Source organism: Oncorhynchus nerka, linkage group LG27, assembly GCF_034236695.1.
Source record: "Oncorhynchus nerka isolate Pitt River linkage group LG27, Oner_Uvic_2.0, whole genome shotgun sequence".
Classification (NCBI taxonomy): domain Eukaryota; kingdom Metazoa; phylum Chordata; class Actinopteri; order Salmoniformes; family Salmonidae; genus Oncorhynchus; species Oncorhynchus nerka.
The window spans coordinates 104,765,304-104,792,018 of NC_088422.1; the positions used below are offsets into that span (position 1 = coordinate 104,765,304).

A 26,715-nucleotide genomic window follows, 5' to 3' on the forward strand; every position below is an offset into this window, starting at 1 on the left:
CTACAGTATAGGGCTCTGGGGGATCTACAGTATAGGGCTCTGGGGGTATCTGGGGGATCTACAGTATAGGGCTCTGGGGGATCTACAGTATAGGGCTCTGGGGGATCTACAGTATAGGGCTCTGGGGGATCTACAGTATAGGGCTCTGGGGGATCTATAGGGCTCTGGGGATCTGTAGGGCTCTGGGGGATCTACAGTATAGGGCTCTGGGGGATCTACAGTATAGGGCTCTGGGGGATCTACAGTATAGGGCTCTGGGGGATCTACAGTATAGGGCTCTGGGGGATCTACAGTATAGGGCTCTGGGGATCTACAGTATAGGGCTCTGGGGGATCTGTAGGGCTCTGGGGGATCTACAGTATAGGGCTCTGGGGGATCTACAGTATAGGGCTCTGGGGGATCTACAGTATAGGGCTCTGGGGGATCTACAGTATAGGGCTCTGGGGATCTACAGAGGGCTCTGGGGATCTGTATAGGGCTCTGGGGGGATCTACAGTATAGGGCTCTGGGGGGGGATCTACAGTATAGGGCTCTGGGGGATCTACAGTATAGGGCTCTGGGGGATCTACAGTATAGGGCTCTGGGGATCTACAGTATAGGGCTCTGGGGGATCTACAGTATAGGGCTCTGGGGGATCTACAGTATAGGGCTCTGGGGGATCTACAGTATAGGGCTCTGGGGGTATAGGGCTCTGGGGATCTACAGTATAGGGCTCTGGGGGATCTACAGTGTAGGGCTCTGGGGGATCTACAGTATAGGGCTCTGGGGGATCTACAGTATAGGGCTCTGGGGGATCTACAGTATAGGGCTCTGGGGGATCTACAGTATAGGGCTCTGGGGGATCTACAGTATAGGGCTCTGGGGGATCTACAGTATAGGGCTCTGGGGGACTCTACAGTATAGGGCTCTGGGGATCTACAGTATAGCTACAGTATAGGGCTCTGGGGGATCTACAGTATAGGGCTCTGGGGGATCTACAGTATAGGGCTCTGGGGGATCTACAGTGGGCTTGGGGGATCTACAGTATAGGGCTCTGATGGATCTGTAGGGCTCTGGGGGATCGACAGTATAGGGCTCTGGGGGATCTACAGTATAGGGATCTGGGGGATCTACAGTATTCTGCTCTGGGGGATCGACAGTATAGGGCTCTGGGGGATCTACAGTATAGGGCTCTGGGGATCTACAGTATAGGGATCTGGGGATCTACAGTATACGGCTCTGGGGGATCGACAGTATAGGTATCTGGGGGATCGACAGTGTAAGTCTCAGAAGGATCTGTATGGCTCAGATGGATCTTTTTGGGCTCCTAGGGGGATCTTTTTGGGCTCTGGGGGATCTATCGGGCTCTGGGGGATCCATAGGGTTCTGAGGGATCCATAGGGCTCTAGGGGAACGACTGGTGGAATCCAGGCTCCTGTCTACAGACCAGTAGCCTGGTGGGACCAGTCTTCTGTCTACAGTCCAGTAGCCTGGTGGGACCAGTCTCCTGTCTACAGACCAGTAGCCTGGTGGTATCCAGGCACTATATAGGGAATAGGGTTCCATAGGGCTCTGGTCTATAGTAGTGCACTATATAGGGAATAGGGCTCTGGTCTAAAGTAGTGCACTATATAGGGAATAGGGCTCTGGTCTATAGTAGTGCACTATATATAGGGAATAGGGTACCATAGGGCTCTGGTCTAAAGTAGTGCACTATTAGGGAATAGGGTTCCATAGGGCTCTGGTCGATAGTAGTGCACTATATAGGGAATAGGGCTCTGGTCTAAAGTAGTGCACTATATAGGGAATAGGTGCCATAAGGGAAACAGACAGAATGTGTAAAGTACCAACCTTGTGCCAAGAGGACAATGCCCGCCACTATGATGACCAGGATGATGAGAAGCTTGGCTGCAGTGAAGAAGTTCTGGACATAGCTGGCTAGCTTCACACTGAGACAGTTCACCAACACGATCATAACTGGAGGGGAGGAAGAGGAAGGAAGAAGAGGAGGAATATTTTATTGATCCATTCGAGACAGAAGTTGGTCTTCTGCTGTAGTCAACCCTCTGACCCCACACACTGACACACACACACACACACACACACACACACACACACACACACACACACACACACACACACACACACACACACACACACACACACACACACACACGAGGCTGGAACAATGGGCAGTACATAACTAGTGTTCTGCCAGTGTAGTGCCTTGGGATCAGTTTAGGGGTTAAGAGCCTTGCTCAAGTGAACAACAACAGTTGATGGTATATAGGAGGAGGAGACGGGGAAGAGGAGGAGAAAAGGGGAAGAGGAGGAGAAAAGGGGAAGAGGAGGAGAAAAGGGGAAGAGGAGGAGAAAAGGGGAAGAGGAGGAGGCGGGAAGAGGAGGAGGCGGGAAGAGGAGGAGAAAAGGGGAAGAGGAGGAGAAAAGGGGAAGAGGAGGAGAAAAGGGGAAGAGGAGGAGGAGGAGAACACAAGGCAGGAAGAGGACGGTGGGGGTCAAGTCATGACTTTTTAAAATGCATCTTTACTCGATCCCAGGCATCCTCACTTCTCAAAAGGCATTGGAGGAGAAGGTCAGAGGGGAGGGACCTTGGATCTTCTCCTCCAATACGATTGGAAAGAAAATTGAGATAGAGCCATGGTTTTAATTTAAGTCCAGGCATCCTCTCTTCTCAAAAGGCATTGGAGAAGAAGTTCAGAGGGGAGGGACCTTGGATCTTCTCCTCCAATATGATTGGAAAGAAAATTTAAGTCCATTCAGGAAATGCATGCCAATTGTTTTCTATTGGGATTTTTCATAATTCTAGAACTATTTACACTCACATATGCACGCTGCAGCCAGGCACTTGGTGACCACAATGGGAGGAGTGCATCCTGGGTAGAACGGCGTGGAGGCATACTCTGCTAAGCTCAGGGCGATGATGGCGAAGGAGGAGGGCTTTAGGACCATGATGGTGCTCCATGAGTAGAGGTAGGCCATCACTGAGCCATAGGCCTCCATCAAGTACACATATTCCCCTCCAGACTTAGTGATCATGGTGCCCAGCTCCGCGTAGCACAGCGCCCCTGCAGGCAGACAGGCAGGCTCAGAGACAGGCAGTTAGCTGACACTAGTCCTGCTTCAGGGGATTTCCTTCAGGGGATTTCCTTTCACATGGTTGTCTAGGTCTTAATTGACTAGTTAGGAACTCACCTGGTTATCTAGGTCTTTTTTGACTAGTTAGGAACTTGACTAGTTAGGAACTCACCTGATTGTCAAATCAAATGTTATTAGTCACATGAGCAGTGAAATCTTTACTTACAATCCCCTAACCGACAGTGCAGTTTAAAAACAAATATGGTGTGGAGAGGGGGGAGGTCAATGTGGATAGTCTGGGTAGCCATTTGACTAGATGTTCAGGAGTCTTATGGCTTGTGGGTAGAAGCTGTTTAGAAGCCTCTTGGACCTAGACTTGGTGCTCCGGTACCGCTTGCCATGTGATAGCAAAGAGAACAGTCTATGACTAGGGTGGCTGGAGTCTTTGACAATTTTCAGGGCCTTCTTCTGACACCGCCTGGTATAGAGGTGCTGGATGGCAGGAAGCTTGGCCCCAGTGATGTACTGGGCCGTTCGCACTACCCTCTGTACCAGGCAGTGATGCAACCAGTCAAGATGCTCTCGATGGTGCAGATGTAGAAGTTTTTGAGGATCTGAGGACCCGTGCCAAATCTTTTCTGTCCACTGAGGGGGAATGGATTTTTTCGTGCCCACCTCACGACGGTCATGGTGTACACGACGGACCATGTTAGTTTGTTGGTGATGTGGACACCAAGGAACTTGAAGCTCTCAACCTGTTCAACTGCAGCCCCGTCGATGAGAATGGGGGCATGCTCGGTCCTCTTTTTCCTGTAGTCCACAATCATCTCCATCTCCTTGATCACGCTGAGGGAGAGGTTGTTGTCGGCCAGGTCTCTGACTTCCTCCCTGTCTCGTTGTTGTCGGTGATCAGGCCTAGCACTGTCGTGTCATCGGCAAACGTAATGATGGTGTTGGAGTTATGCCTGGCCATTCAGTCATGAGTGAACAGGGTTGGAGCGAACGGTCGCATCCGCACTTCGGTCCGCACTTCAGGTAGTATAACTTTTCATTACATTTCATTATAGTACAACGGTTTGATGTACAGCACTTTGTTTCTGTACAGCACTTTGAGATATCAGCTGATGTACGAAGGGCTATATAAATAAATTTGATTTGATTTGATTTGATTTGATTTGTCTAATCTTAGCAATTTCTTCTTAGCTAGCTACATAGCCGTCATTGTATCAAAGATAATTGCGTAATTATCGTATTTCGTCGTCCTAACGTAGTCTACACTGCTATCTGCCCAGCAGCTAGCCAGCTAGCAAACGTTCACCGTCTACCGAATAGCAGCACTGTAGAAACTACTACACTCAACTGAACGACTTGATTAGTGTAGTGTTAGCTAGCTACATAGTTGTCTTTGCTGTCTTCGTATCCAAGATAATTGTGTAGTTTAGAGTGTGTAGTTTTAGAGTGATTATCTTAATTTACCGAGGTTAGCTAGCCAGCTATTTGTCGCCCTTAACGTAGGAGACACTGCTAGCTAGCCAACAGCTAGCCAACGTCTACCGAATAGAACTTCCGCACTCAACAACCCGGTCGCATTCCGCTTCGCTCCACAGGTAGTATCACATTTTCATTTCATTTCAAACCGTACAACGGTTTGATTTGTTTGATCGTAGCTAGCTACATAGCTAGCTACATAGCCGTCTTTGTATCAAAGATAATTGTGTAGCCTAGAGCGATTTTCTAGGTTAGCTAGCCAGCTATTGTCGTTCTTTTAACGCAACATAACGTAATCAACACTGCTAGCTAGCCAGCTAGCCCCCGAATAGCAGCACTGTAGAAACTTCTTCCTAGCTAGCTACATAGCCGTCATTGTATCAAAGATAATTATGTAATTATCGTTCCACTCAACGGAACGACTTGATTAGTGTAGTGTCAACAACGCAGCCACTGCCAGCTAGCCTACATAGTCAACAACGCAGCCTCTGCCAGCTAGCCTACTTCAGCAGTACTGTATCATTTTAACCATTTTAGTCAATAAGATTCTTGCTACGTAAGCTTAACTTTCTGAACATTCGAGACGTGTAGTCCACTTGTCATTCCAATCTCCTTTGCATTAGCGTAGCCTCTTCTGTAGCCTGTCAACTATGTGTCTGTCTATCCCTGTTCTCTCCTCTCTGCACAGACCATACAAACGCTCCACACCGCGTGGCCGCGGCCACCCTAATCTGGTGGTCCCAGCGCGCACGACCCACGTGGAGTTCCAGGTCTCCGGTAGCCTCTGGAACTGCCGATCTGCGGCCAACAAGGCAGAGTTCATCTCAGCCTATGCCTCCCTCTAGTCCCTCGACTTCTTGGCACTGACGGAAACATGGATCACCACAGATAACACTGCTACTCCTACTGCTCTCGCTTCGTCCGCCCACGTGTTCTCGCACACCCCGAGAGCTTCTGGTCAGCGGGGTGGTGGCACCGGGATCCTAATCTCTCCCAAGTGGTCATTCTCTCTTTCTCCCCTTACCCATCTGTCTATCGCCTCCTTTGAATTCCATGCTGTCACAGTTACCAGCCCTTTCAAGCTTAACATGCTTATCATTTATCGCCTCCAGGTTCCCTCGGAGAGTTCATCAATGAGCTTGATGCCTTGATAAGCTCCTTTCCTGAGGACGGCTCACCTCTCACAGTTCTGGGCGACTTTAACCTCCCCATGTCTACCTTTGACTCATTCCTCTCTGCCTCCTTCTTTCCACTCCTCTCCTCTTTGACCTCACCCTCTCACCTTCCCCCTACTCACAAGGCAGGCAATACGCTCGACCTCATCTTTACTAGATGCTGTTCTTCCACTAACCTCATTGCAACTCCCTCCAAGTCTCCGACCACTACCTTGTATCCTTTTCCCTCTCGCTCTCATCCAACACTTCCCACACTGCCCCTACTCGGATGGTATCGCGCCGTCCCAACCTTCGCTCTCTCTCCCCCGCTACTCTCTCCTCTTCCATCCTATCATCTCTTCCCTCTGCTCAAACCTTCTCCAACCTATCTCCTGATTCTGCCTCCTCAACCCTCCTCTCCTCCCTTTCTGCATCCTTTGACTCTCTATGTCCCCTATCCTCCAGGCCGGCTCGGTCCTCCCCTCCCGCTCCGTGGCTCGACGACTCATTGCGAGCTCACAGAACAGGGCTCCGGGCAGCCGAGCGGAAATGGAGGAAAACTCGCCTCCCTGCGGACCTGGCATCCTTTCATTCCCTCCTCTCTACATTTTCCTCTTCTGTCTCTGCTGCTAAAGCCACTTTCTGCCACTCTAAATTCCAAGCATCTGCCTCTAACCCTAGGAAGCTCTTTGCCACCTTCTCCTCCCTCCTGAATCCCCCTCCCCCCTCCTCCCTCTCTGCAGATGACTTCGTCAACCATTTTGAAAAGAAGGTCGACGACATCCGATCCTCGTTTGCTAAGTCAAACGACACTGCTGGTTCTGCTCACACTGCCCTACCCTGTGCTCTGACCTCTTTCTCCCTCTCTCTCCAGATGAAATCTCGCGTCTTGTGACGGCCGGCCGCCCAACAACCTGCCCGCTTGACCCTATCCCCTCCTCTCTTCTCCAGACCATTTCCGGAGACCTTCTCCCTTACCTCACCTCGCTCATCAACTCATCCCTGACCGCTGGCTACGTCCCTTCCGTCTTCAAGAGAGCGAGAGTTGCACCCCTTCTGAAAAAACCTACACTCGATCCCTCCGATGTCAACAACTACAGACCAGTATCCCTTCTTTCTTTTCTCTCCAAAACTCTTGAACGTGCCGTCCTTGGCCAGCTCTCCCGCTATCTCTCTCAGAATGACCTTCTTGATCCAAATCAGTCAGGTTTCAAGACTAGTCATTCAACTGAGACTGCTCTTCTCTGTATCACGGAGGCGCTCCGCACTGCTAAAGCTAACTCTCTCTCCTCTGCTCTCATCCTTCTAGACCTATCGGCTGCCTTCGATACTGTGAACCATCAGATCCTCCTCTCCACCCTCTCCGAGTTGGGCATCTCCGGCGCGGCCCACGCTTGGATTGCGTCCTACCTGACAGGTCGATCCTACCAGGTGGCGTGGCGAGAATCTGTCTCCTCACCACGTGCTCTCACCACTGGCGTCCCCCAGGGCTCTGTTCTAGGCCCTCTCCTATTCTCGCTATACACCAAGTCACTTGGCTCTGTCATAACCTCACATGGTCTCTCCTATCATTGCTATGCAGACGACACACAATTAATCTTCTCCTTTCCCCTTCTGATGACCAGGTGGCAAATCGCATCTCTGCATGTCTGGCAGACATATCAGTGTGGATGACGGATCACCACCTCAAGCTGAACCTCGGCAAGACGGAGCTGCTCTTCCTCCCGGGGAAGGACTGCCCGTTCCATGATCTCGCCATCACGGTTGACAACTCCATTGTGTCCTCCTCCCAGAGCACTAAGAACCTTGGCGTGATCCTGGACAACACCCTGTCGTTCTCAAATAACATCAAGGCGGTGGCCCGTTCCTGTAGGTTCATGCTCTACAACATCCGCAGAGTACGACCCTGCCTCACACAGGAAGCGGCGCAGGTCCTAATCCAGGCACTTGTCATCTCCCGTCTGGATTACTGCAACTCGCTGTTGGCTGGGCTCCCTGCCTGTGCCATTAAACCCCTACAACTCATCCAGAACGCCGCAGCCCGTCTGGTGTTCAACCTTCCCAAGTTCTCTCACGTCACCCCGCTCCTCCGCTCTCTCCACTGGCTTCCAGTTGAAGCTCGCATCCGCTACAAGACCATGGTGCTTGCCTACGGAGCTGTGAGGGGAACGGCCCTACACAGGCCCTACACCCAAACAAGGGCACTGCGTTCATCCACCTCTGGCCTGCTCGCCTCCCTACCACTGAGGAAGTACAGTTCCCGCTCAGCCCAGTCAAAACTGTTCGCTGCTCTGGCCCCCCCAATGGTGGTACAAACTCCCTCACGACGCCAGGACAGCGGAGTCAATCACCACCTTCCGGAGACACCTGAAACCCCACCTCTTTAAGGAATACCTAGGATAGGATAAAGTAATCCTTCTCACCCCCCCCCCCCTTAAAAGATTTAGATGCACTATTGTAAAGTGGCTGTTCCACTGGATGTCATAAGGTGAATGCACCAATTTGTAAGTCGCTCTGGATAAGAGCGTCTGCTAAATGACTTAAATGTAATGTAATGTTAAATGAGTACAGGAGGGGGCTGAGCACGCACCCCTGAGGCGCCCTGTGTTGAGGATCATCGTGGCGGATGTGTTGTTACCTGCCCTTACCACCTGGGGGGTGGCCAGTCAGAAAGTCCAGGATCCAGTTGCAGAGGGAGGCGTTTAGTCCCAGGGTCCTTAGCTTATTGATGAGCTTCGAGGGCACTATGGTATTGAATGCTGAGCTGTAGTCAATGAATAGAGGGAAAGGGCAGTGTGGAGTGCAATAGAGACTGCATCATCTGTGGATCTGTTGGGGCGGTATGGAAATTGGAGTGGGTCTAGGGTTTCTGGGATGATGGTTGACGTGAACCATGACCAGCTTTTCAAATAACTTCATGGCTACAGACGTGAGTGCTATGGGTCTGTAGTCATTGAGGCAGGTTACCTTAGTGTTCTTGGGCACAGGCACTATGGTGGTCTGCTTAAAACATGTTGGTATTACAGACTCGGACAGGGAGAGGTTGAAAATGTCAGTGAAGACACTTACTAGTTGATCAGCGCATTCTCGCAGTACACGTCCTGGTAGTCCATCTGGCCCTGTGGCCAAGTGAATGTTGACCTTTCTAAAGGTCTTACTCACATCAGCTGCGAAGAACGTGATCACACAGTCTTCCAGTATAGCATGCATGTTTCAGTGTTATTTACCTCGAAGCGAGCATAGAAGTAGTTTAGCTCGTCCGGTAGGCTTGTGTCACTGGGCAGCTCTCGGCTGTGCTTCCATTTGTAGTCTGTCATGGTTTGCAGGCCCTGCAGGATTTCTTATAAGCTTCCGGGTTAGAGTCCCACTCCTTGAAAGCGGCAGCTCTACCCTTTAGCTCAGTGCGGAGGTTGCCTGTAGTAATTCTTGGTTTCGTGTTGGGGTATGTACGTACTGTCACTGTGGGGACAACGTCATCGATGCACTTATTGATGAAGCCAATTGCACATTTAACATGTTGATAGAAATGAGGTAAAAATGATTTAAGTTTCCCTGCATTAAAGTCTCCGGCCACTAGGAGCGCTGTCTCTTGGTGAGCAATTTCTTGTTTGCTTACGGCGGAATACAGCTCAATCAATGCTTTCTTGGTGCCAGCCTCTGACTGTGGTGGTATGTAAACAGCTACAAGGAATATAGACGAAAACTCTCTCGGTAGGTAATGTGGTCTGCAGCTTATCATGAGAAACTCTACCTCGGGTGAGCAATGGCTCGAGACGTTCTTAGATATCAGCTGTTGTTTACAAAACTACATAGTCCGCCGCCCCTTGTTTTACCAGACGCCGCTGTTCTATCCTGCCGGTACATCGTATAACCAGACACCGCTGTTCTATCCGCCGCCCCTTGTTTTACCAGACGCCGCTGTTCTATCCTGCCGGTACATCGTATAACCAGACACCGCTGTTCTATCCTGCCGGTACATCGTATAACCAGACGCCGCTGTTCTATCCTGCCGGTACATGGTATAACCAGACGCCGCTGTTCCATCCTGCCGGTACATTGTATAACCAGACGCCGCTGTTCTATCCTGCCGGTACATCGTATAACCAGACGTCGCTGTTCTATCCTGCCGGTACATCGTATAACCAGACGCCGCTGTTCCATCCTGCCGGTACATCGTATAACCAGACACCGCTGTTCTATCCTACCGGTACATCGTATAACCAGACACCGCTGTTCCATCCTGCCGGTACATCGTATAACCAGACGCCGCTGTTCCATCCTGCCGGTACATCGTATAACCAGACACCGCTGTTCCATCCTGCCGGTACATCGTATAACCAGACACCGCTGTTCTATCCTGCCGGTACATCGTATAACCAGACACCGCTGTTCTATCCTGCCGGTACATCGTATAACCAGACACCGCTGTTCTATCCTGCCGGTACATCGTATAACCAGACACCGCTGTTCCATCCTGCCGGTACATCGTATAACCAGACACTGCTGTTCTATCCTGCCGGTACATCGTATAACCAGACGCCGCTGTTCTATCCTGCCGGTACATCGTATAACCAGACGCCGCTGTTCTATCCTGCCGGTACATCGTATAACCAGACGCCGCTGTTCTATCCTGCCGGTACATCGTATAACCAGACGCCGCTGTTCTATCCTGCCGGTACATCGTATAACCAGACGCTATCCTGCTGTTCTATCCTGCCGGTACATCGTTAACCAGACACCGCTGTTCTATCCTGCCGGTACATCGTATAACCAGACACCGCTGTTCTATCCTGCCGGTACATCGTATAACCAGACACCGCTGTTCTATCCTGCCGGTACATCGTATAACCAGACACCGCTGTTCTATCCTGCCGGTACATCGTATAACCAGACACCGCTGTTCTATCCTGCCGGTACATCGTATAACCAGACACCGCTGTTCTATCCTGCCGGTACATCGTATAACCAGACACCGCTGTTCTATCCTGCCGGTACATCGTATAACCAGACGCCGCTGTTCCATCCTGCCGGTACATCGTATAACCAGACACCGCTGTTCTATCCTGCCGGTACATCGTATAACCAGACGCCGCTGTTCTATCCTGCCGGTACATCGTATAACCAGCCAGCTGTATGTTGATATGGCCGTCTTTCAGCCGCGACTCCGTGAAGCATAAGATGTTACAGTTTTTAATGTCCCGTTGGTAGTTTAATCCTCCCAATAACTCGTCCATTTTATTGGCCAAAGATTGCAAGCAGAATTGAGTGGAGTGGGGGTTTATTCGATCGCCTTATTCGAAAACCCATAGACACTGGGTATAACAGCCCTGCACTAGTGACAGATGTTAACCAGTAGCTGGTCAGAGCCCTACACTAGTGACAGACGTTAACCAGTAGCTGGTCAGAGCCCTGCACTAGTGACAGATGTTAACCAGTAGCTGGTCAGAGCCCTGCACTAGTGACAGACGTTAACCAGTAGCTGGTCAGAGCCCTGCACTAGTGACAGACGTTAACCAGTAGCTGGTCAGAGCCCTGCACTAGTGACAGACGTTAACCAGTAGCTGTTCAGAGCCCTGCACTAGTGACAGGCGTTAACCAGTAGCTGGTCAGAGCCCTGCACTAGTGACAGGCGTTAACCAGTAGCTGGTCAGAGCCCTGCACTAGTGACAGGCGTTAACCAGTAGCTGGTCAGAGCCCTGCACTAGTGACAGACGTTAACCAGTAGCTGGTCAGAGCCCTGCACTAGTGACAGACGTTAACCAGTAGCTGGTCAGAGCCCTACACTAGTGACAGACGTAACCAGTAGCTGGTCAGAGCCCTAGTGACAGACGTTAACCAGTAGCTGGTCAGAGCCCTGCACTAGTGACAGACGTTAACCAGTAGCTGGTCAGAGCCCTACACTAGTGACAGACGTTAACCAGTAGCTGGTCAGAGCCCTACACTAGTGACAGACGTTAACCAGTAGCTGGTCAGAGCCCTGCACTAGTGACAGACGTTAACCAGTAGCTGGTCAGAGCCCTACACTAGTGACAGACGTTAACCAGTAGCTGGTCAGAGCCCTACACTAGTGACAGACGTTAACCAGTAGCTGGTCAGAGCCCTGCACTAGTGACAGACGTTAACCAGTAGCTGGTCAGAGCCCTGCACTAGTAACAGACGTTAACCAGTAGCTGGTCAGAGCCCTACACTAGTGACAGACGTTAACCAGTAGCTGGTCAGAGCCCTACACTAGTGACAGACGTTAACCAGTAGCTGGTCAGAGCCCTGCACTAGTGACAGACGTTAACCAGTAGCTGGTCAGAGCCCTACACTAGTGACAGACGTTAACCAGTAGCTGGTCAGAGCCCTACACTAGTGACAGACGTTAACCAGTAGCTGGTCAGAGCCCTGCACTAGTGACAGACGTTAACCAGTAGCTGGTCAGAGCCCTGCACTAGTGACAGACGTTAACCAGTAGCTGGTCAGAGCCCTGCACTAGTGACAGACGTTAACCAGTAGCTGGTCAGAGCCCTACACTAGTGACAGACGTTAACCAGTAGCTGGTCAGAGCCCTACACTAGTGACAGACGTTAACCAGTAGCTGGTCAGAGCCCTTCACTAGTGACAGACGTTAACCAGTAGCTGGTCAGAGCCCTGCACTAGTGACAGACGTTAACCAGTAGCTGGTCAGAGCCCTGCACTAGTGACAGACGTTAACCAGTAGCTGGTCAGAGCCCTACACTAGTGACAGACGTTAACCAGTAGCTGGTCAGAGCCCTACACTAGTGACAGACGTTAACCAGTAGCTGGTCAGAGCCCTACACTAGTGACAGACGTTAACCAGTAGCTGGTCAGAGCCCTACACTAGTGACAGACGTTAACCAGTAGCTGGTCAGAGCCCTACACTAGTGACAGACGTTAACCAGTAGCTGGTCAGAGCCCTGCACTAGTGACAGACATTAACCAGTAGCTGGTCAGAGCCCTACACTAGTGACAGACGTTAACCAGTAGCTGGTCAGAGCCCTGCACTAGTGACAGACGTTAACCAGTAGCTGGTCAGAGCCCTACACTAGTGACAGACGTTGACCAGTAGCTGGTCAGAGCCCTGCACTAGTGACAGACGTTAACCAGTAGCTGGTCAGAGCCCTACACTAGTGACAGACGTTAACCAGTAGCTGGTCAGAGCCCTGCACTAGTGACAGACGTTAACCAGTAGCTGGTCAGAGCCCTGCACTAGTGACAGACGTTAACCAGTAGCTGGTCAGAGCCCTGCACTAGTGACAGACGTTAACCAGTAGCTGGTCAGAGCCCTACACTAGTGACAGACGTTAACCAGTAGCTGGTCAGAGCCCTACACTAGTGACAGACGTTAACCAGTAGCTGGTCAGAGCCCTACACTAGTGACAGACGTTAACCAGTAGCTGGTCAGAGCCCTGCACTAGTGACAGACGTTAACCAGTAGCTGGTCAGTGACTAGTGACAGACGTTAACCAGTAGCTGGTCAGAGCCCTACACTAGTGACAGACGTTAACCAGTAGCTGGTCAGAGCCCTACACTAGTGACAGACGTTAACCAGTAGCTGGTCAGAGCCCTACACTAGTGACAGACGTTAACCAGTAGCTGGTCAGAGCCCTACACTAGTGACAGACGTTAACCAGTAGCTGGTCAGAGCCCTACACTAGTGACAGACGTTAACCAGTAGCTGGTCAGAGCCCTGCACTAGTGACAGACGTTAACCAGTAGCTGGTCAGAGCCCTACACTAGTGACAGACGTTAACCAGTAGCTGGTCAGAGCCCTGACTAGTGACAGACGTTAACCAGTAGCTGGTCAGAGCCCTACACTAGTGACAGACGTTAACCAGTAGCTGGTCAGAGCCCTACACTAGTGACAGACGTTAACCAGTAGCTGGTCAGAGCCCTGACTAGTGACAGACGTTAACCAGTAGCTGGTCAGAGCCCTGCACTAGTGACAGACGTTAACCAGTAGCTGGTCAGAGCCCTGCACTAGTGACAGACGTTAACCAGTAGCTGGTCAGAGCCCTACACTAGTGACAGACGTTAACCAGTAGCTGGTCAGAGCCCTACACTAGTGACAGACGTTAACCAGTAGCTGGTCAGAGCCCTACACTAGTGACAGACGTTAACCAGTAGCTGGTCAGAGCCCTGCACTAGTGACAGACGTTAACCAGTAGCTGGTCAGAGCCCTGCACTAGTGACAGACGTTAACCAGTAGCTGGTCAGAGCCCTACACTAGTGACAGACGTTAACCAGTAGCTGGTCAGAGCCCTACACTAGTGACAGACGTTAACCAGTAGCTGGTCAGAGCCCTACACTAGTGACAGACGTTAACCAGTAGCTGGTCAGAGCCCTACACTAGTGACAGACGTTAACCAGTAGCTGGTCAGAGCCCTACACTAGTGACAGACGTTAACCAGTAGCTGGTCAGAGCCCTGCACTAGTGACAGACATTAACCAGTAGCTGGTCAGAGCCCTACACTAGTGACAGACGTTAACCAGTAGCTGGTCAGAGCCCTGCACTAGTGACAGACGTTAACCAGTAGCTGGTCAGAGCCCTACACTAGTGACAGACGTTGACCAGTAGCTGGTCAGAGCCCTGCACTAGTGACAGACGTTAACCAGTAGCTGGTCAGAGCCCTACACTAGTGACAGACGTTAACCAGTAGCTGGTCAGAGCCCTGCACTAGTGACAGACGTTAACCAGTAGCTGGTCAGAGCCCTGCACTAGTGACAGACGTTAACCAGTAGCTGGTCAGAGCCCTGCACTAGTGACAGACGTTAACCAGTAGCTGGTCAGAGCCCTACACTAGTGACAGACGTTAACCAGTAGCTGGTCAGAGCCCTACACTAGTGACAGACGTTAACCAGTAGCTGGTCAGAGCCCTACACTAGTGACAGACGTTAACCAGTAGCTGGTCAGAGCCCTGCACTAGTGACAGACGTTAACCAGTAGCTGGTCAGAGCCCTGCACTAGTGACAGACGTTAACCAGTAGCTGGTCAGAGCCCTGCACTAGTGACAGACGTTAACCAGTAGCTGGTCAGAGCCCTAACTAGTGACAGACGTTAACCAGTAGCTGGTCAGAGCCCTACACTAGTGACAGACGTTAACCAGTAGCTGGTCAGAGCCCTACACTAGTGACAGACGTTAACCAGTAGCTGGTCAGAGCCCTACACTAGTGACAGACGTTAACCAGTAGCTGGTCAGAGCCCTGCACTAGTGACAGACGTTAACCAGTAGCTGGTCAGAGCCCTAGTGACAGACGTTAACCAGTAGCTGGTCAGAGCCCTGCACTAGTGACAGACGTTAACCAGTAGCTGGTCAGAGCCCTACACTAGTGACAGACGTTAACCAGTAGCTGGTCAGAGCCCTACTAGTGACAGACGTTAACCAGTAGCTGGTCAGAGCCCTACACTAGTGACAGACGTTAACCAGTAGCTGGTCAGAGCCCTGCACTAGTGACAGACGTTAACCAGTAGCTGGTCAGAGCCCTAACTAGTGACAGACGTTAACCAGTAGCTGGTCAGAGCCCTACACTAGTGACAGACGTTAACCAGTAGCTGGTCAGAGCCCTACACTAGTGACAGACGTTAACCAGTAGCTGGTCAGAGCCCTACACTAGTACAGACGTTAACCAGTAGCTGGTCAGAGCCCTGCACTAGTGACAGACGTTAACCAGTAGCTGGTCAGAGCCCTACACTAGTGACAGACGTTAACCAGTAGCTGGTCAGAGCCCTACACTAGTGACAGACGTTAACCAGTAGCTGGTCAGAGCCCTACACTAGTGACAGACGTTAACCAGTAGCTGGTCAGAGCCCTACACTAGTGACAGACGTTAACGTTAACCAGTAGCTGGTCAGAGCCCTACACTAGTGACAGACGTTAACCAGTAGCTGGTCAGAGCCCTGCACTAGTGACAGACGTTAACCAGTAGCTGGTCAGAGCCCTACACTAGTGACAGACGTTAACCAGTAGCTGGTCAGTGTGACAGACGTTAACCAGTAGCTGGTCAGAGCCCTACACTAGTGACAGACGTTAACCAGTAGCTGGTCAGAGCCCTACACTAGTGACAGACGTTAACCAGTAGCTGGTCAGAGCCCTGCACTAGTGACAGACGTTAACCAGTAGCTGGTCAGAGCCCTACACTAGTGACAGACGTTAACCAGTAGCTGGTCAGAGCCCTGCACTAGTGACAGACGTTAACCAGTAGCTGGTCAGAGCCCTACACTAGTGACAGACGTTAACCAGTAGCTGGTCAGAGCCCTGCACTAGTGACAGACGTTAACCAGTAGCTGGTCAGAGCCCTGCACTAGTGACAGACGTTAACCAGTAGCTGGTCAGAGCCCTGCACTAGTGACAGACGTTAACCAGTAGCTGGTCAGAGCCCTGCACTAGTGACAGACGTTAACCAGTAGCTGGTCAGAGCCCTGCACTAGTGACAGACGTTAACCAGTAGCTGGTCAGAGCCCTGCACTAGTGACAGACGTTAACCAGTAGCTGGTCAGAGCCCTGCACTAGTGACAGACGTTAACCAGTAGCTGGTCAGAGCCCTGCACTAGTGACAGACGTTAACCAGTAGCTGGTCAGAGCCCTGCACTAGTGACAGCAGAGCCCTGCACTAGTGACAGGCGTTAACCAGTAGCTGGTCAGAGCCCTGCACTAGTGACAGACGTTAACCAGTAGCTGGTCAGAGCCCTGCACTAGTGACAGACGTTAACCAGTAGCTGGTCAGAGCCCTGCACTAGTGACAGACGTTAACCAGTAGCTGGTCAGAGCCCTACACTAGTGACAGACGTTAACCAGTAGCTGGTCAGAGCCCTGCACTAGTGACAGACGTTAACCAGTAGCTGGTCAGAGCCCTGCACTAGTGACAGACGTTAACCAGTAGCTGGTCAGAGCCCTGCACTAGTGACAGGCGTTAACCAGTAGCTGGTCAGAGCCCTGCACTAGTGACAGACGTTAACCAGTAGCTGGTCAGAGCCCTGCACTAGTGACAGGCGTTAACCAGTAGCTGGTCAGAGCCCTGCACTAGTGACAGGCGTTAACCAGTAGCTGGTCAGAGCCCTGCACTAGTGACAGGCGTTAACCAGTAGCTGGTCAGAAATGTGTTTCTGGCTGCTGAGATTAGCTGACCCAGACTGGGAGAGGAATTCCCTCCTAGACTCATCATAAATCAGCAGGGTTCATGTTGGGAGAGGAATTCCCTCCTAGCCTCTTAATAACTCAGCAGGGTTCATGTTGGGAGAGGAATTCCCTCCTAGCCTCTTAATTTTGTATTTATTTTATTTTATTTCACCTTTGTTTAACCAGGTAGGTTCGTTGAGAACATGTTGTCATTTACAACTGCGAACTGGCCAAGATAAAGCAAAGCAGTTCGACACATACAACAACACAGTTACACATGGACTAAACAAAACATACAGTCAATAATACAGTAGAACAAAATAAAACAAAAAGTCTATATACAGTGACTGCAAATGAGGTAAGTTAAGGAAATAAATAGGCCATGGTGGCGAAGTAATTACAATATAGCAATTAAACACTGGAATGGTAGATCGGCAGAAGATGAATGTGCAAGTAGAGATACTGGGGTGCAAAGGAACTAAATAAATAAATAAATAAATACCAGTATGGGGATGAGGTAGATAGATAGGCTGTTTACAGATGGGCTATGTACAGGTGCAGTGATCTATAAGCTGCTCTGACAGCTGGTGCTTAAAGCTAGTGAGGGAGATGTGAGTCTCCAGCTTCAGAGATTTTTGCAATTCGTTCCAGTCATGGGCAGCAGAGAACTGTAAGGAAAGACGACCAAAGGAAGAATTGGTTTTGGGAGTGACCAGTGAGATATACCTGCAGGAGCGAGTGCTGCTATGGTGACCAGCGAGCTGAGATAAGGCGGGGCTTTACCAAGCAGAGACTTGTAGATAACCTGTAGCCAGTGGGTTTGGCGACGAGTATGAAGCGAGGGCCTACCATCGAGAGAGTACAGGTCGCAATGGTGGGTAGTGATGGGGCTTTGGTGACAAAACGGATGGCACTGTGATAGACCGCATCCAGTTTGTTGAGTAGAGTGTTGGAGGCTATTTTATAGATGACATCACCGAAGTCGAGGATCGGTAGGATGGTCAGTTTTACGAGGGTATGTTTGGCAGCATGAGTGAAGGATGCTTTGTTGCGATATAGGAAGCCGATTCTTGATTTAATTTTGGACTGGAGATGCTTAATGTGAGTCTGGAAGGAGAGTTTACAGTCTAACCAGGCACCCAGGTATTTGTAGTTGTCCACGTATTCTAAGTCAGAGCAGTCCAGAGTAGTGATGCTGGATGGGCGAGCAGGTGCGGGCAGTGATCGATTGAATAGCATGCATTTAGTTTTACTTGCGTTTAAGAGCAGTTGGAGGCCACGGAAGGAGAGTTGTGTGGCATTGAAGCTCGTCTGGAGGTTAGTTAACACAGTGTCCAAGGAGGGGCCAGAAGTATACAGAATAGTGTTGCCTGCTAAGAGGTGGATCAGAGAATCACCAGCAGCAAGAGCAACATCATTGATGTATACAGAAAAGAGTCGGCCCGAGAATTGAACCCTGTGGTACACACATAGAGACTGTCAGAGGTCCAGACAACAGGCCCTCCGATTTGACGCACTGAACTCTATCAGAGAAGTAGTTGGTAAACCAGGCGAGGCAATCACCTTACAGACTTGTTTTCGAGTTATTTTGCTACCTGACAACTTTACGGTTTTTACTTTTTAATTACCGTTCATATATATATATATATATTTTTCCCTCAACTTTTTCACTCCGGAAGCTTTATCTGGACACGATTCGTCAGGACCTCCAACAGCCAAAGCTAAGTAGTAACATTAACATGATGCCTTCTAATTGCAGTCGCTGTACTCGCCTTATGGCGAGGATAGCTGTGCTACAAGCCCAGCTTCAGACGCAATCGTTAGGCAAGGGTCATTTCAGTGTAGGAAAGGATGAAACAGCGTCTGTGCCACCAGTAAGTACAGATAGTAGTATAAATCCCCTGGCACAGTCCCCGCAGCCGAACAACTTTCTCACGGTTTCTGGAAGGAAATGCTGTAGGAACGCTCAACCGGTGTCGCTCATTCAGCCGACAGAAACTTTCAACCGGTTTTCCCCATTAAGCAGCGAGTCGGAGTCAGAGGCTGAGTCTTCTCTGGTCTCTACTCCTCCCGTTACGGGGTCTGAGACGCCGAAGCTTCCCACCATTAGCTCTGACAAATTGAAAACTCTAGTCATTGGCGACTCCATTACCCGCAGTATTAGACTTAAAGCGAATCATCCAGTGATCATACACTGTTTACCAGGGGGCAGGGCTACCGACGTTAAGGCTAATCTGAAGATGGTGCTGGCTAAAGCTAAAACTGGCGAGTGTAGAGAGTATAGAGATATTGTTATCCACGTCGGCACCAACGATGTTAGGATGAAACGGTCAGAGATCACCAAGCGCAACATAGCTTCTGCGTGTAAATCAGCTAGAAAGATGTGTCGGCATCGAGTAATTGTCTCTGGCCCCTCCCAGTTAGGGGAGTGATGAGCTCTACAGCAGTCTCACAACTCAATCGCTGGTTGAAAACTGTTTTCTGCCCCTCCCAAAAGATAGAATTTGTAGATAATTGGCCCTCTTTCTGGGACTCATCCACAAACAGGACCAAGCCTGACCTGCTGAGGAGTGACGGACTCCATCCTAGCTGGAGGGGTGCTCTCATCTTATCTACCAACATAGACAGGGCTCTAACTCTTCTAGCTCCACAATGAAATAGGGTGCAGGCCAGGCAGCAGGCTGTTAGCCAGCCTGCCAGCATAGTGGAGTCTGCCACTAGCACAGTCAGTGTAGTCAGCTCAGCTATCACCATTGAGATCGTGTCTGTGCCTCGACCTAGGTTGGGCAAAACTAAACACTGATCATATTAACTAATCACTGATCATAATCTTGATGTGATTGGCCTGACTGAAACATGGCTTAAGCCTGATGAATTTACTGTGTTAAAAGAGGCCTCACCTCCTGGCTACACTAGTGACCATATCCCCCGTGCATCTCGCAAAGGCGGAGGTGTTGCTAACATTTACGATAGCAAATTTCAATTTACAAAAAAGAAAATGACGTTTTCGTCTTTTGAGCTTCTAGTCATGAAATCTATGCAGCCTACTCAATCACTTTTTATAGCTACTGTTTACAGGCCTCCTGGGCCATATACAGCATTCCTCACTGAGTTCCCTGAATTCCTATCGGACCTTGTAGTCATAGCAGATAATATTCTAATCTTTGGTGACTTTAATATTCACATGGAAAACATTTACATTTAAGTCATTTAGCAGACGCTCTTATCCAGAGCGACTTACAAATTGGTGCTTTCACCTTATGACATCCAGTGGAACAGCCACTTTACAATAGTGCATCTAGGTCTTTTAAGGGGGGTGAGAAGGATTACTTTATCCTATCCTAGGTATTCCTTAAAGAGGTGGGGTTTCAGGTGTCTCCGGAAGGTGGTGATTGACTCCGCTGTCCTGGCGTCGTGAGGGAGTTTGTTCCACCATTGGGGGGCCAGAGCAGCGAACAGTTTTGACTGGGCTGAGCGGGAACTGTACTTCCTCAGTGGTAGGGAGGCGAGCAGGCCAGAGGTGGATGAACGCAGTGCCCTTGTTTGGGTGTAGGGCCTGATCAGAGCCTGGAGGTACTGAGGTGCCGTTCCCTCACAGCTCCGTAGGCAAGCACCATGGTCTTGTAGCGGATGCGAGCTTCAACTGGAAGCCAGTGGAGAGAGCGGAGGAGCGGGGTGACGTGAGAGAACTTGGGAAGGTTGAACACCAGACGGGCTGCGGCGTTCTGGATGAGTTGTAGGGGTTTAATGGCACAGGCAGGGAGCCCAGCCAACAGCGAGTTGCAGTAATCCAGACGGGAGATGACAAGTGCCTGGATTAGGACCTGCGCCGCTTCCTGTGTGAGGCAGGGTCGTACTCTGCGGATGTTGTAGAGCATGAACCTACAGGAACGGGCCACCGCCTTGATGTTATTTGAGAACGACAGGGTGTTGTCCAGGATCACGCCAAGGTTCTTTTAGCGCTCTGGGACGAGGACACAATGGAGTTGTCAACCGTGATGGCGAGATCATGGAACGGGCAGTCCTTCCCGGGAGGAAGAGCAGCTCCGTCTTGCCGAGGTTCAGCTTGAGGTGATGATCCGTCATCCACACTGATATGTCTGCCAGACATGCAGAGATGCGATTCGCCACCTGGTCATCAGAAGGGGGAAAGGAGAATATTAATTGTGTGTCGTCTGCATAGCAATGATAGGAGAGACCATGTGAGGTTATGACAGAGCCAAGTGACTTGGTGTATAGCGAGAATAGGAGAGGGCCTAGAACAGAGCCCTGGGGGACACCAGTGGTGAGAGCACGTGGTGAGGAGACGGATTCTCGCCACGCCACCTGGTAGGAGCGACCTGTCAGGTAGGACGCAATCCAAGCGTGGGCCGCGCCGGAGATGCCCAACTCGGAGAGGGTGGAGAGGAGGATCTGATGGTTCACAGTATCGAAGGCAGCCGATAGGTCTAGAAGGATGAGAGCAGAGGAGAGAGAGTTAGCTTTAGCATTGCGGAGCGCCTCCGTGATACAGAGAAGAGCAGTCTCAGTTGAATGACTAGTCTTGAAACCTGACTGATTTGGATCAAGAAGGTCATTCTGAGAGAGATAGCGGGAGAGCTGGCCAAGGACGGCACGTTCAAGAGTTTTGGAGAGAAAAGAAAGAAGGGATACTGGTCTGTAGTTGTTGACATCGGAGGGATCGAGTGTAGGTTTTTTCAGAAGGGGTGCAACTCTCGCTCTCTTGAAGACGGGAGGGACGTAGCCAGCGGTCAGGGATGAGTTGATGAGCGAGGTGAGGTAAGGGAGAAGGTCTCCGGAGATGGTCTGGAGAAGAGAGGAGGGGATAGGGTCAAGCGGGCAGGTTGTTGGGCGGCCGGCCGTCACAAGACGCGAGATGTCATCTGGAGAGAGAGGGAGAAAGAGGTCAGAGCACAGGGTAGGGCAGTGTGAGCAGAACCAGCGGTGTCGTTTGACTTAGCAAACGAGGATCGGATGTCGTCGACCTTCTTTTCAAAATGGTTGACGAAGTCATCTGCAGAGGGGAGGAGGGGGGAGGATTCAAGAGGGAGGAGAAGGTGGCAAAGAGCTTCCTAGGGTTAGAGGCAGATGCTTGGAATTTAGAGTGGTAGAAAGTGGCTTTAGCAGCAGAGACAGAGGAGGAAAATGTAGAGAGGAGGGAGTGAAAGGATGCCAGGTCCGCAGGGAGGCGAGTTTTCCTCCATTTCCGCCGGCTGCCCGGAGCCCTGTTCTGTGAGCTCGCAATGAGTCGTCGAGCCACGGAGCGGGAGGGGAGGACCGAGCCGGCCTGGAGGATAGGGGACATAGAGAGTCAAAGGATGCAGAAAGGGAGGAGAGGAGGGTTGAGGAGGCAGAATCAGGAGATAGGTTGGAGAAGGTTTGAGCAGAGGGAAGAGATGATAGGATGGAAGAGGAGAGAGTAGCGGGGGAGAGAGAGCGAAGGTTGGGACGGCGCGATACCATCCGAGTAGGGGCGGTGTGGGAAGTGTTGGATGAGAGCGAGAGGGAAAAGGATACAAGGTAGTGGTCGGAGACTTGGAGGGGAGTTGCAATGAGGTTAGTGGAGGAACAGCATCTAGTAAAGATGAGGTCGAGCGTATTGCCTGCCTTGTGAGTAGGGGGAAGGTGAGAGGGTGAGGTCAAAAGAGGAGAGGAGTGGAAAGAAGGAGGCAGAGAGGAATGAGTCAAAGGTAGACGTGGGGAGGTTAAAGTCGCCCAGAACTGTGAGAGGTGAGCCGTCCTCAGGAAAGGAGCTTATCAAGGCATCAAGCTCATTGATGAACTCTCCGAGGGAACCTGGAGGGCGATAAATGATAAGGATGTTAAGCTTGAAAGGGCTGGTAACTGTGACAGCATGGAATTCAAAGGAGGCGATAGACAGATGGGTAAGGGAGAGAAAGAGAGAATGACCACTTGGGAGAGATGAGGATCCCGGTGCCACCACCCCGCTGACCAGAAGCTCTCGGGGTGTGCGAGAGCACGTGGGCGGACGAAGAGAGAGCAGTAGGAGTAGCGGTGTTGTCTGTGGTGATCCATGTTTCCGTCAGAGCCAAGAAGTCGAGGGACTGGAGGGAGGCATAGGCTGAGATGAACTCTGCCTTGTTGGCCGCAGATCGGCAGTTCCAGAGGCTACCGGAGACCTGGAACTCCACGTGGGTCGTGCGCGCTGGGACCACCAGATTAGGGTGGCCGCGGCCATGCGGTGTGGAGCGTTTGTATGGTCTGTGCAGAGAGGAGAGAACAGGGATAGACAGACACATAGTTGACAGGCTAGAGAAGAGGCTACGCTAATGCAGAGGAGATTGGAATGACAAGTGGACTACACGTCTCGAATGTTCAGAAAGTTAAGCTTACGTAGCAAGAATCTAATTGACTAAAATGATTAAAATGATACAGTACTGCTGAGGTAGGCTAGCTGCGTTGTTGACACTACCCTAATCAAGTCGTTCCGTTGAGTGTGAAGTTTCTACAATGCTGCTTTTCGGGGGCTCGCTGGCTAGCTAGCAGTGTTGGTTACGTTACGTTGCGTTAGGAGAACGACAATGGCTGGCTAGCTAACCTAGAGAATCGCTCTAGACTACACAATTATCTTTGAAACAAAGACGGCTATGTAGCTAGCTATGTAGCTAGCTACGATCAAACAAATCACACCGTTGGGACTGTAATGAAATGAAATGAAAATAAGATACTACCTGTGGAGCGAAGCGGAATGCGACCGGAATGCGAAAGTTCTATTCAGTAGACGTTGGCTGGCTATTGGCTAGCTAGGAGTGTCTCCTACGTTAAGGACGACAAAATAGCGTTAAGGACGACAAAATAGCTGGCTAGCTAACCTCGGTAAATTAAGATAATCACTCTAAGACTACACACTCTAACTACACAATTATCTTGGATACGAAGACAGCAAAGACAACTATGTAGCTAGCTAAAACTACAATAATCAAGTCGTTCAGTTGAGTGTGATAGTTACTACAGTGCTACGGTAGGCGGTGAACGTATGCTAGCTGGCTAGCTGCTAGGCAGCTAGGAGGACGACGAAATACGATAATAACGCAATTATCTTTGATACAACGACGACTATGTAGCTAGCTAAGAAGAAATTGCTAAGATTAGACAAATCAGACCGTTGTACTATAATGAAATGTAATGAAATGTAATGAAAAAGTTATACAACCTGCAGACCGAAGCGCGGATGCGACCGGCTCGCTCCAATTTCATTTTCAATGAAATTCCACAGACCCACTCCAAAAGGCTTTCGGAGCCATCATCGACTCAGTGGGTTTTGTCCAACATGTCTCTGGACCCACTCACTGTCACAGTCATACGCTGGACCTAGTTTTGTCCCATGGAATAAATGTTGTGGATCTTAATGTTTTTCCTCATAATCCTGGACTATCGGACCACCATTTTATTACGTTTGCAATTGTAACAAATAATCTGCTCAGACCCCAACCAAGGAACATCAAAAGTCGTGCTATAAATTCACAGACAACACAAAGATTCCTTGATGTCCTTCCAGATTCCCTCTGTCTACCCAAGGACGCCAGAGGACAAAAATCAGTTAACCACCTAACTGAGGAACTCAATTTAACCTTACGCAATACCCTAGATGCAGTTGCACCCCTAAAAACTAAAAACATTTCTCAGAAGAAACTAGCTCCCTGGTACACAGAAAATACCCGAGCTCTGAAGCAAGCTTCCAGAAAATTGGAACGGAAATGGCGCCACACCAAACTGGAAGTCTTCCGACTAGCTTGGAAAGACAGTACCGTGCAGTACCGAAGACCCTTACTGCTGCTCGATCATCCTATTTTTCTAACTCAATTGAGGAAAATAAGAACAATACGAAATTCCTTTTTGATACTGTCGCAAAGCTAACTAAAAAACAGCATTCCCCAAGAGAGGATGACTTTCACTTTAGCAGTGATAAATTCATGAACTTCTTTGAGGAAAAGATTATGATTATTAGAAAGCAAATTACGGACTCCTCTTTAAATCTGCGTATTCCTTCAAAGCTCAGTTGTCCTGAGTCTGCACAACTCTCCCAGGACCTAGGATAGAGAGAGACGCTCAAGCGTTTTAGTACTATATCTCTTGACACAATGATGAAAATAATCATGGCCTCTAAACCTTCAAGCTGCAAACTGGACCCTATTCCAACTAAACTACTGAAAGAGCTGCTTCCTGTGCTTGACCCTCCTATGTTAAACATAATAAACTGCTCTCTATCCACCGGATGTGTACCAAACTCACTAAAAGTGGCAGTAATAAAGCCTCTCTTGAAAAAGCCAAACCTTGACCCAGAAAATATAAAAAACTATCGGCCTATATCGAATCTTCCATTCCTCTCAAAAAAAATTGAAAAGGCTGTTGAGCAGCAACTTACTGCCTTCCTGAAGACAAACAATAGATACGAAATGCTTCAGTCTGGTTTTAGACCCCATCATAGCACTGAGACGGCACTTGTGAAGGTGGTAAATGACATTTTAATGGCATCGGACCGAGGCTCTGCATCAGTCCTCGTGCTCCTAGACCTTAGTGCTGCTTTTAATACCATCGATCACCACATTCTTTTGGAGAGATTGGAAACCCAAATTGGTCTACACGGACAAGTTCTGGCCTGGTTTAGATCTTATCTGTCGGAAAGATATCAGTTTGTCTCTGTGAATGGTTTGTCCTCTGACAAATCAACTGTAAATTTTGGTGTTCCTCAAGGTTCCGTTTTAGGACCACTATTGTTTTCACTATATATTTTACCTCTTGGGGATGTTATTCGAAAACATAATGTTAACTTTCACTGCTATGCGGATGACACACAGCTGTACATTTCAATGAAACATGGTGAAGCCCCAAAATTGCCCTTGCTAGGAGCATGTGTTTCAGACATAAGGAAGTGGATGGCTGCAAACTTTCTACTTTTAAACTTGGACAAAACAGAGATGCTTGTTCTAGGTCCCAAGAAACAAAGACATCTTCTGTTGAATCTGACAATTAATCTTAATGGTTGTACAGTCGTCTCAAATAAAACTGTGAAGGACCTCGGCGTTACTCTGGACCCTGATCTCTCTTTTGAAGAACATATCAAGACCATTTCAAGGACAGCTTTTTTCCATCTACGTAACATTGCAAAAATCAGAAACTTTCTGTCCAAAAATTATGCAGAAAAATGTATCCATGCTTTTGTCACTTCTAGGTTAGACTACTGCAATGCTCTACTTTCCGGCTACCCGGATAAAGCACTAAATAAACTTCAGTTGGTGCTAAATACGGCTGCTAGAATCCTGACTAGAACCAAAATATGTGCCCTGTAACAGGAGATAACCATGACCCTAACTGCCCATTAGGGAGATAGAGATAATGACTAGAACCAAAAAAATGTATCATATTACTCCAGTGCTAGCCTCTCTACACTGGCTTCCTGTCAAAGCAAGGGCTGATTTCAAGGTTTTACTGCTAACCTACAAAGCATTACATGGGCTTGCTCCTACCTATCTCTCTGATTTGGTCCTGCCGTACATACCTACACGTACGCTACGGTCACAAGACGCAGGCCTCCTAACTGTCCCTAGAATTTCTAAGCAAACAGCTGGAGGCAGGGCTTTCTCCTATAGAGCTCCATTTTAATGGAACGGTCTGCCTACCCATGTCAGAGACGCAAACTCGGTCTCAACCTTTAAGTCTTTACTGAAGACTCATCTCTTCAGTGGGTCATATGATTGAGTGTAGTCTGGCCCAGGAGTGGGAAGGTGAACGGAAGGGCTCTGGAGCAACGAACCGCCCTTGCTGTCTCTGCCTGGCCGGTTCCCCTCTTTCCACTGGGATTCTCTGCCTCTAACCCTATTACAGGGGCTGAGTCACTGGCTTACTGGGGCTCTCTC

General features: G+C 49.8%; 1 protein-coding gene across 1 annotated transcript in view; it reads right to left on the minus strand.

Moving 5' to 3' along the window:
- Positions 1 to 26,715, minus strand: part of slc7a9 (solute carrier family 7 member 9) — a 98,112-nt gene that overhangs the window by 48,641 nt on the left and 22,756 nt on the right. Inside the window, exons 4-5 of the mRNA XM_065012502.1 lie at positions 2,823 to 3,065; positions 1,831 to 1,956 (exon numbers count right to left, since the gene is read on the minus strand). Of these exons, the coding sequence (XP_064868574.1) occupies positions 1,831 to 1,956; positions 2,823 to 3,065 (369 nt within the window). The remainder of the gene's footprint in view (positions 1 to 1,830; positions 1,957 to 2,822; positions 3,066 to 26,715) is intronic.